General features: G+C 43.9%; 1 protein-coding gene across 1 annotated transcript; it reads left to right on the forward strand.

The window, feature by feature from the left end:
* Positions 1-2416: 2416 nt before the first annotated feature.
* On the forward strand, positions 2417-3406 carry LOC120981554 (olfactory receptor 1020-like). Its single transcript, XM_040411091.1, has one exon. The coding sequence runs from the start codon at positions 2417-2419 to the stop codon at positions 3404-3406; it is 990 nt and encodes a 329-aa protein (XP_040267025.1).
* Positions 3407-11963: the final 8557 nt, after the last annotated feature.

The raw sequence follows: 11963 nt of genomic DNA on the forward strand, positions 1-11963 counted from the left end.
TCCCGGCCACGTTAGCAACTTGCTGGCTCTGCCGCTGCTTCAACGGCAAGCTGTCACCCTCTTCTCCCAATGATGATGAAGCCCCTTCGTCACCCGGCTCCCAAGTGCTATCAGCTACATCATCATCATCGAATACTGTCTGCACGTCTCTGATGTCCTCCTCAATGGTCTCTGGGTCAGGAGCCTCACCGCTTGCAATACCAGCTCCCATGTGACTCTCATCATAACTACTTGCCCACCTACAGGATGAAGTGGTGGATGTCTACTCCAGATCTTGCCTGGGCAGTTGCTGCTGACTGTCCTCTAGTAGCTCGTCCTCGCTTAAAAGTGTAGCCGAGCCTATAATATTTCTCGCACTGAGGGAACTGAAAATGATAGAGAAATGTTGAGGACTGGTTGGGGGTACAGGGCCTGCTCCCGAGCCTTTCCAACTAAGCATGGTGTCAGAGGAACCAACCGACTCTTGACTGGGGGTGTCTGATGTCACTTGCGATGAAGTCGAAGACCGGGTCAACTATTCAAGCACCGCTGGGTTGCTGGTCAAGACACGACTGCTAAATGACACCAGGAGTTCAGGCCTCTCGCTGTGACTCCTGCTGCCACTCCTGCTGAAATTCGGATCGAATTCCACTTTGTCAACTTCGATTCACTCATCTCAAACTGTCACGCTGGCGGTCCATGCCAGCCACTGTTTTGCTGTTCTGTCGCTCCTCTCTCCCTCTCTCTGTGAACTGGAAATAGTGCCCAGTGAACTTTCCTTCCGCATTGAGAGAGTTAATGCTTATCTCCTGTCCAGGTGCTGGATAAGTTGCTTATCAGCCTCCCTATTTAGCTGGGTTGTGGTTCCACCTCCTCGCCTGAGCTTTGAGGTTGTATGATCTCTAGTAACCAGCTAAGGTGATCTGTTGTCTGTATAACTGTGTGCCGAACCTTTTCTGTCTATTCTATTAGATTCTGCTCCTTGTCGCCTGTCTTGACCTTGGAACTGTGAACTGGATTACGCACGTCCTCTGCCTGCCCCGAACTTGGAATTGCTACTTGGAATACGCAAGTACTCAGCCTGCCCTGACTTTAGACTGTGTTCAGACTACACTTTTTGCCTTTGTCCTTGGTGTAGCAGCCAACTACACCAAGACTACTCCAGGAGGTAGCGGGCTGGCTGGTTCCCTGCAGAGAAGACCAATCCTTGTACAGGGGTTAAAGGGTGGAAACCAGAGAATTGACAGGACAATGCCCTTAGGTTTAGCCCAAAGTCAAACTTGTTAATTGCCCCAGTGGGTCCACACCCATTAACAGTTACATTCTACACAATCATTCTTCTTCCTAGCCTTTCCTTAAAGTGTCTCTGACACTAGAATAGAAGCTTGATTGTACACTGTCACTAAGATTATTTTTTTGTCACACTGCTACACCCATCCATCCTCATTCACAGCCCAACACAGAATGATGTTCTGGTTGTTCTGCAAGGGCACCTCCCTGTCTGCTGAAGCACTGATTGGCTCATCCAGGCTGTCTGTCAGCCTTTGAGCCAATCAGGGCAAGCCCTTCTCCTGAAGTTCTCTCAGGGTCATGTTAGTTTTTTTCCCAGCCAACAGGTGCAGTAAAATGGTGCTGTGCGCTGTTTAACTGGATTCGTCCGTAGTGACCCTGAAAAGCTTTGGGTTCGTCTTGTACAAACAGATTTGCCCGTCTCTAGGTTAAAAGTTCTTCTTAAATAAGTTTTTATTGTGGTTGTTTTCTAAACATGACCACAAAGGCCCTGAAGAATTTATTTTGATAACCTCTATCCAAAGACAAAAATGTGTGGCTAATTAGGCTCCCAAGTCACCAACACTTATGCTAAACAAATTGGAACATTTTAATTGTGCTTATTGCTAGAAAATAGTTATAGAACAGTATTTAAGACCTCCATCGGAATTAGTTACATCCACAGCTTCATTGACATGGCATTCTGTATGTCTACAGAAATGGTGGACATCTCCTGACCAGTGTTATCTATCAGACTTAATGGTGGAGAAATCTTCCAAGAATTTATCTTTACCAATAGTATCATCAAGACCAGGTCAATCAGTATATTAGTATATTTTCCTATCCTGTGGCAACTTGGAAGTACCGTAAAGTGTTCTTTTTACTGTTCTCATATTCTTTAATGTTTTGTACTTTTTTATTTTCAAGTATTTTTTTTCCCAATCCATTATAAAAGTAAGGCCTAAGTACGGCTAAGTAAACCTGGTGTTTTGCAAATTTTTTATCTAGATTTTTAGGATTTCAGTGCCAATATTCCACTGCCATAAAGACATTGGTCTTTTTAAGTAGAGTTCACAATGTAATTGACCCTTTATGCATCAACTGGAAAGGTAAATCAATGTATTTAAGTTAAAACAATTTTGAATTTCACCCCCCAAAAAAGAAAATTATGTTGGACAATTCTGTGGACAATGGAAATCAAACGTTGGTAAGAAGTTTTATTCTTCTGCGGCTGTCAGATATTTTTGAACTTCAGATTGTTTTCTTCTTGATGTTTTTGATGATGTACGTGATAACCCTATCAGGAAACGTCCTGCTGATAACTGTTGTTACTCTCAACCGCAGACTTCAGACCCCCATGTACTTTTTCTTGAGTAACCTCTCAATAATTGACATCTGCTTTTCCTCAACAGTAGTCCCTAAAATTTTATTAAACACAATATCCAAGGACAGAAGTATTTCCTTTGTGGGATGTGTGACACAAATGTATTTTCATTTGGCTCTTGGTGGCAGTGAATGTCTTCTGCTTGCTGTCATGGCATATGACAGATATACTGCTATCTGTAATCCATTACATTACAGAGCAATCATGGACTGGAGGCTGTGCATAGGTCTGGTCACTGGATGTTGGGTTATAAGTTTTATAAACTCATTTATTCTCACATTTTTAACTTTTCAACTCCCCTACTGTAAGTCCAACCTTATTAGTCACTTTTTCTGTGAAATGCCTCCACTCCTTCGACTTTCTTGCCAAGATATAAGACTCAATGAGTTAGCAGAGTACATCTCCGGTGCTATAGTTATTCTTGGTTCATTTTTGTTAATTCTTTTATCCTACCTATGCATTATCATAACTGTCTTAAAGATCCGTACTAATAAGCAACTGCAAAAGGTGTTCTCGACATGTGGTTCCCACATACTAGTTGTATCTCTTTACTTTGGTACCATTATGTTTATGCATCTACACCCTAGATCTGCTTCTTCTGCAGAGCAGGACAGAGTGGTGACCATCCTCTACACAGTTGTGACTCCAATGTTGAATCCTATCATCTACAGTATTAGGAACAAGGATATTAAAAAAGCCATCAGAAAAGCAATGCACAATAAAACACAATTTTATTTCCAAAATGTGAAATTCAGTGCTTCGACATTTGATTGAATTATGATCATGATGGATAGTTAAAAATAATACTTCAGTCTCGATCTCTAAATCTTTGACTCATCTAAAATGATATATAAACTAATTTCCTAACAGCAATTTTCAGGGTTATTTTAAATTTTGTTTTTTACTCCCTACCTTCCAGGATCCATAACTTTTTATTTTTCCATTTATATAGTCATCTGAGGGTTTGGAGGGGTCTATGTTTTGTGGGACAAGTTGTACCTTCTAATGAAACCATTTAATATTGCATAGTGAGAGTGTAGTGGGAAGCTGCAAAAAAAAAAAATCTATATGGGGCAGAAATGGAAAAATATTGCAATGCTGCCATAGTTTTGGGTTTTATTTTTTATTGCATTCCGTATGCGGTAAAACTAACTTTTTCTGCTTGTCAGTAAGATTACACCAATACAAATTTTTTACAGTTTTTCTTGTGTTTTAATAGATTTATAAAATCAAAACAAAAAAAATAAAAATTTTGTCTTTGCATCAATATATTCTGTCCCAAAAACTGTTTTTATATTTATGTCTACAAGGCTGTGTAAGAACTTATTTTTTTGTTGGATGATCTACAGTATATTTTTCATTGATACCATTTATTCCATGGTCACAGTACTGAATAAACACCTTTATATTTTAATAGTTTGTGCATTTTGGGATGCGGTGATACTATTTTTATTTTTATTATTGTTTGTTTTTAAAATGTGGAAAAGAAAGTGATTTGAATTATTATTATTTTTTTTTAAGTCCTCCCCATTGTAGCCTTTGGGAGGATAACTAAGGTGCTATTAAGGAGCTTTGCTATGGAAGGACTCAAGGCAGCGTCAACTTGAAGACTTGACACCTGACATGTACAGCAGATGTCCCTTATATAATGAATAAAGTGCATGTGGCATTGTATTGCTTTTTGTTATTCTGTTATATGCAATTTTTTATATTTTGTCTTGAATAATAAGATTTGCATCTGTATAACTTTCTCTTTGTAGGAGAGAAAATAAGAAGAAGGTGCATTATTTTCCAGAAATGGGTGATTGAATGTACAGGGTGGGCCATTTATATGGATACACCTTAATAAAATGTGAATGGTTGGTGATATTAACTTCCTGTTTGTGGCACATTAGTATATGTGAGGGGGGAAACTTTTCAAGATGGGTGGTTACCATGGCGGCCATTTTGAAGTCAGCCATTTTGAATCCAACTTTAGTTTTTTCAATAGGAAGAGGGTCATGTGACACATCAAACTTATTGGGAATTTCACAAGAAAAACAATGGTGTGCTTGGTTTTAACGCAACTTTATTCTTTCATGAGTTATTTACAAGTTTCTGACCACTTACAAAATGTGTTCAATGTGCTGCCCATTGTGTTGGATTGTCAATGCAACCCTCTTCTCCCACTCTTCACACACTGATAGCAACACTGCAGGAGAAATGCTAGCACAGGCTTCCAGTATCCGTAGTTTCAGGTGCTGCACATCTCGTATCTTCACAGCATAGACGATTGCCTTCAGATGATACGAGATGTGCAGCACCTGAAACTACGGATACTGGAAGCCTGTGCTAGCATTTCTCCTGCGGTGTTGCTATCAGTGTGTGAAGAGTGGGAGAAGAGGGTTGCATTGACAATCCAACACAATGGGCAGCACATTGAACACATTTTGTAAGTGGTCAGAAACTTGTAAATAACTCATGAAAGAATAAAGTTACGTTAAAACCAAGCACACCATTGTTTTTCTTGTGAAATTCCCAATACGTTTGATGTGTCAAATGACCCTCTTCCTATTGAAAAAACGAAAGTTGGATTCAAAATGTCTGACTTCAAAATGGCCGCCATGGTCACGACCCATCTTGAAAAGTTTCCCCCCTCACATATACTAATGTGCCACAAACAGGAAGTTAATATCACCAACCATTCCCATTTTATTAAGGTGTATCCATATAAATGGCCCACCCTGTATAATATATTTCTCTCTCTCTTAGTACAGTTCATGGTGTGGCTATGAATAGCTGTGTGTGAATACGATATTAAGTTAGAGGAAAGCTGGGTACTTGGATGAAGGCAGATAGTGGGGCTGCTTAGCTGAGCCGGATGTTACTGTTCAACAAAGGAATACGAGAAAGCAAGTAAAGTGTGTGTGCATACTAACAATAAGGCATATTAACAGCAAGAAACAAGTAGTACTAAGTGTGTGGAGAGGAACCACTTACATTTTTTCTATTGTTTTATGTGTGTTATGTAATGTGTATGGGCGTTTTGTTTTTATTGGAGCTCCAAGGGATTTTTTATGAGTTCAAAGAATTCAGATGTATATATACAGGTGAAACTCGAAAAAAATTTATATCCTCTGTATCTGCACCCTCCTCACTCTCTGCTGTGTGCATCCCCAAAAATACCATCACCATTACCTCTTCACTTGAGTCAGAGGAATTATTTTTCCATCCATTCCCAGACCTTCCCGATGCGCAGCCATTCTTGGCATCGGAAGAGGAGGTAGCAATGGCCACCACTCAGCGGTCCGACAGTACCCAGATAAGCCCAAGGACGGAGGTCCCCGCTGTTGCTGCCTACTCCGAGATCTCTAATGTCAGTGGTGGTGAATGTGACGATGATGACGTGTCGATGGATGTCACGTGGGTGTCCACAAGAGAGGAAGAGGAGGGGAGTTCAAAGGGAAACAGAGCATCAGATATGGGGTAGAAGGAGGAGAAGCAGGCAGAACTCGCAGTGCACAGGAGGCAAAAAGCAGACTGCAAATGTATCTGGCGCGAGCCATCCACCATACACGGTCACATCTGGCGCTTCCAGGATGCCGGCACATGGCTACGCAGTGTGGACTTTTTTAACGTGTCAGCTGCTGACAATAGTGTTGCTATCTGCAGCCTGTGCTGTCAACGCATAAGTCGCGGTAAGCTCAACACTCACCTAGGGACTACCGTCTTAAGAAGGCACCTGGCCTCCCATCACCGAGCCCAGTGGGAGCAACGCCGTCAAAACCCACAAAGCCACACTCCCGGCGCTCCACGTCCTGCCTCTTCTCCTTCTCCTCTCTCCTCCCATTTGTCCTCCACTCCACCTTCCACCGTGCCGTCATCGCATTCATCTGGCAAAAGGCAGGCTTCCGTGGCCCAAATATTCTAACGTAAAAATTTGTTGACGCTGGATAATCCTCTTGCCCAATGGTTGACCGCCGGCTTGTCGGAACTGCTAGCCCGCCAACTACTGTTATATAAACTGCTAGACTCTGAGGCATTTAGAAAATTTGTGCCCATTGGCACACCTCAATGGAAGGTCCCCGGAAGGAAATATTTCTCCCAGAAGGGCATCCCAGAGCTATATGGCCATGTTCAGCGGCAAGTAAATGTATCTCTGGCACACAGTGTTGGTGCCAAGATACATCTGACCAAAGACAGGTAGTCGAGCAAACACAAGCAGGGAAGATACATAACTTTTACTGCCAACTGGGTGAACCTTCTGACGGCTGTCAAGCACGTGTCACGGTAAGTGGGGATAAGGGGAGCACCAAATAAACAAACAGTGACAGGAAAACAGACTAGGCCTTAAAGCTAGGGAAGACGGAATGGTAACCTCCTAACAATCTCTGAGCATCTCCCTGACTGCTGACAGTATGAGCAAGTGTTGATGGTGAACGAACTCATACGCTGGAACCCAAGCCCTGCTGACACTGTCGCAAACCCTAACTTATGGAGCGGGGAATGAGACAGCCAGTACCTTCCACCGTGAAGAGACCAGCATCTTCCTGAGACCTAGAAACAACACAACACCTAGGAGAAACAGGGGAACTTAGCTTGAGATGAGAGGGAAGCAGAATATCCACAAACAACCAGCATCGAACTCCAGAAGGAAATATCAACTGCAAAAGTCAGCAGTAAGAGGCGGACTTAAATAGAGCCTCTTTACAGATAACGAGCAGAACCTGTGGAGAGGTGGGATCCTGCCAACAACAACAAACAGAAAGGAAACACAGAAAGACATGTCAGATAGACTCATGTGCCGCAAGTCTATCCAATCTTCTCAGATATCTCACAGGGGAGGCAGTGACAGTACCCCAACTTCTACGGGTGACCTCCGGGCACCCAGGACCAACCTTATCAGGGTGAGCCCTGTGAAAGGCCTTCAAAAGGCGACTAGCACTGACATCAGTCACCAGAACCCACATTCTTTCTTCTGGACCGCAACCCTTCCAATGTACGAGGTACTGACAAGAACCACGAAGAATGCGCGAGTTACTTATTCTGGAGATCTGAAACTCCAGATTACCATCTATCATGACAAGAGAAGGTGGCAGGTTCCACATAGTTTTTCAACAACGACCTGTGAAACACATTATGGATCTTCCAAGCCTGCGGAAGTTAGAGACGAAACGCAACTGGATTAATAATGGCAGAGATCTTGTAAGGACCAATAAATCTTGGGCCCAAATTTCAAGAGGGTACCTTCAACTTAATGTTCTTAGTGGACAACCACACCAAATCACCCACACACAGGTCCGGACCATTCATACGTCTCTTGTCAGCCATCCGTTAATATCTTTTGCCCATTTTTTTAAATTGATTTGAATATTCCGCCAGATAGATGACAAAGAAAAAGAGAATCTTTCCTCTTCACGTATACCAGAGGACTCGGTCCCAGAAAAAGTACCAAATTGAGGGTGAAACCCATATGCACCAAAAAATGGTGACTTATCAGTGGACTCCGTCTAACGGTTATTCAAGGCAAACTCAACCAAAGACAAAAATGAAGACCACTCTTCCTGATTCTCAGTGACAAATCACCTCAAATAAGTTTCCAGATTCTGGTTAGTGTGCTCAGTTGGTCTGTTCAACTAAGGGTGGAAAGCCGAAGAGAAGGATAACTAAACCCCCAGGCGAGTACTAAATGCCCTCCAAACAAATTGAGTCCCCCTGTCAGACACTACGTCAGAGGGAATGCCGTGTAACTTCACGATGTTATCAATAAACACTTGAGCAAGAGTTTTGGCATTGGGCAAACCTAATAATGGTATAAAGTGCGCCATCTTACTGAAGCGGTCCACCACCATCAAAATCACCGTCTTCCCAGAGGAACTAGGCGAATCAGTGATGAAGTCCATGCTCAAATGCGCCCAGGGATGGGATGGAATGGACAAAGGAAGAAGAGATCCTGAAGGCTGAGTATGAGTCACTTTGGCACGTGCACAGGTCTCACAGGCTGCCACATAGCTCTCCACACTTTTACGTAAACCTGGCCACCAGAATCTCCGGGAAATAAGATCCACAGTGGATCTGCTCCCAGGGTGTCCCGCAAGGACAATATCATGATGTTCCTTGAACACCTTGTGCCGAAGCCCAGAAGGAACAAACAACCTCCCTGGAGGATAGGAATCAGGTGCCTCACCCTGAGCTTCCAACACCTCCGCCTCAAGTTCGGCATAAAGGGCGGATGCAACCACCCCATCAGCCAAAATCTGAGCAGGATCCTCCGAATCCCCCCCCCCCAGGAAAGCTATGTGAACAAGCATCCGCCTTGACGTTTTGACCCCAGGGCGATAAGTGACCACAAAATTTAATCTGCTAAAAAACAATGACCATCTGGCCTGCCTTGGGTTCAGACGTTTTGCTGATTGCAGGTAAGCCAGATTCTTATGATCAGTGACTACCATATTGGGATGAATCACTCGTTCTAACCAATGACACCATTCTTCAAAGGCCAATTTAACCACCTCCGGACCGCCTAACGCAGGATCGCGTTCCGGAGGTGGCAGCCCTGCGCAGAGTCACGCATATATGCGTCATCTCGCGATGGGCGAGATTTCCTGTGAACGCGCGCACACAGGCGCGCGCGCTCACAGGAACGGAAGGTAAGAGAGTTGATCTCCAGCCTGCCAGCGGCGATCGTTCGCTGGCAGGCTGGAGATGTGTTTTTTTTAACCCCTAACAGGTATATTAGACGCTGTTTTGATAACAGCGTCTAATATACCTGCTACCTGGTCCTCTGGTGGTCCCATTTGTTTCGATCGACCACCAGAGGACACAGGTAGCTCAGTAAAGTCCCACCAAGCACCACTACACTACACTACACCCCCCCCCCCGTCACTTATTAAGCCCCTGATCACCCCTGATCACCCCATATAGACTCCCTGATCACCCCCCTGTCATTGATTACCCCCCTGTCATTGATCACCCCCCTGTAAAGCTCCATTCAGATGTCCGCATGATTTTTACGGATCCACTGATAGATGGATCGGATCCGCAAAATGCATCCGGACGTCTGAATGAAGCCTTACAGGGGCGTGATCAATGACTGTGGTTATCACCCCATATAGACTCCCTGATCACCCCCCCTGTCATTGATTACACCCCTGTCATTGATCAACCCCCTGTAAAGCTCCATTCAGACGTCCGCATGATTTTTACGGATCCACTAATAGATGGATCGGATCCGCAAAACGCATCCGGACGTCTGACTGAAGCCTTACAGGGGCATGATCAATGACTGTGGTGATCACCCCATATAGACTCCCTGATCGCCCCCCTGTAAAGCTCCATTCAGATGTCCGCATGATTTTTACGGATGCACTGATAGATGGATCCGATCCGCAAAACGCATCTGGACGTCTGAATGAAGCCTTACAGGGGCATGATCAATGACTGTGGTGATCACCCCATATAGACTCCCTGATCACCCCCCTGTAAAGCTCCATTCAGATGTCCGCATGATTTTTACGGATGCACTGATAGATGGATCCGATCCGCAAAACGCATCCGGACGTCTGAATGAAGCCTTACAGGGGCATGATCAATGACTGTGGTTATCACCCCATATAGACTCCCTGATCACCCCATATAGACTCCCTGATCACCCCCCTGTCATTGATTACCCCCCTGTAAAGCTCCATTCAGATGTCCGCATGATTTTTACGGATGCACTGATAGATGGATCGGATCCGCAAAACGCATCCGGACGTCTGAATGAAGCCTTACAGGGGCGTGATCAATGACTGTGGTGATCACCCCATATAGACTCCCTGATCACCCCCCTGTCATTGATTACCCCCCTGTCATTGATTACCCCCCTGTAAAGCTCCATTCAGACGTCCGCATGATTTTTACGGATCCACTGATAGATGGATGGGATCCGCAAAACGCATCCGGACGTCTGAATGAAGCCTTACAGGGGCGTGATCAATGACTGTGGTTATCACCCCATATAGACTCCCTGATCACCCCCCTGTCATTGATCAACCCCCTGTCATTGATCACCCCCCCTGTCATTGATCACCCCCCTGTCATTGATCACCCCTCTGTCATTGATCACCCTCTGTAAGGCTCCATTCAGACATTTTTTTGGCCCAAGTTAGCGGAATTTTATTTTTTTTTTCTTACAAAGTCTCATATTCCACTAACTTGTGTCAAAAAATAAAATCTCACATGAACTCACCATACCCCTCACGGAAACCAAATGCGTAAAATTTTTTAGACATTTATATTCCAGACTTCTTCTCACGCTTTAGGGCCCCTAGAATGCCAGGGCAGTATAAATACCCCACATGTGACCCCATTTCGTAAAGAAGACACCCCCAGGTATTCCGTGAGGGGCATATTGAGTCCATGAAAGATTGAAATTTTTGTCCCAAGTTAGCGGAACGGGAGACTTTGTGAGAAAAAAATTAAAAATATCAATTTCCGCTAACTTGTGCCAAAAAAAAAAAATTTCTATGAACTCGCCATGCCCCTCATTGAATACCTTGGGGTGTCTTCTTTCCAAAATGGGGTCACATGTGGGGTATTTATACTGCCCTGGCATTCTAGGGGCCCCAAAGCGTGAGAAGAAGTCTGGTATCCAAATATCTAAAAATGCCCTCCTAAAAGGAATTTGGGCACCTTTGCGCATCTAGGCTGCAAAAAAGTGTCACACATCTGGTATCGCCGTACTCAGGAGAAGTTGGGGAATGTGTTTTGGGGTGTCATTTTACATATACCCATGCTGGGTGAGATAAATATCTTGGTCAAATGCCAACTTTGTATAAAAAAATGGGAAAAGTTGTCTTTTGCCAAGATATTTCTCTCACCCAGCAAGGGTATATGTAAAATGACACCCCAAAACACATTCCCCAACTTCTCCTGAATACGGCGATACCACATGTGTGACACTTTTTTGCAGCCTAGGTGGGCAAAGGGGCCCATATTCCAAAGAGCACCTTTAGGATTTCACAGGTCATTTACCTACTTACCACACATTAGGGCCCCTGGAAAATGCCAGGGCAGTATAACTACCCCACAAGTGACCCCATTTTGGAAAGAAGACACCCCAAGGTATTCCGTGAGGGGCATGGCGAGTTCCTAGAATTTTTTATTTTTTGTCACAAGTTAGTGGAAAATGCTGATTTATTTTTTTTTTTCATACAAAGTCTCATATTCCACTAACTTGTGACAAAAAATAAAAACTTCCATGAACTCACTATGCCCATCAGCGAATACCTTGGGGTCTCTTCTTTCCAAAATGGGGTCACTTGTGGGGTAGTTATACTGCCCTGGCATTCTAGGGGCCCAAATGTGTGGT

This window comes from Bufo bufo, chromosome 11 (genome assembly GCF_905171765.1).
Source record: "Bufo bufo chromosome 11, aBufBuf1.1, whole genome shotgun sequence".
Taxonomy (NCBI): Eukaryota; Metazoa; Chordata; class Amphibia; order Anura; family Bufonidae; genus Bufo; species Bufo bufo.

Excerpts from the sequence above, each read along its gene's own strand:
- LOC120981554 (XM_040411091.1), top strand. The coding sequence starts at position 2,417 with ATGTTGGACAATTCTGTGGACAATGGAAATCAAACGTTGGTAAGAAGT.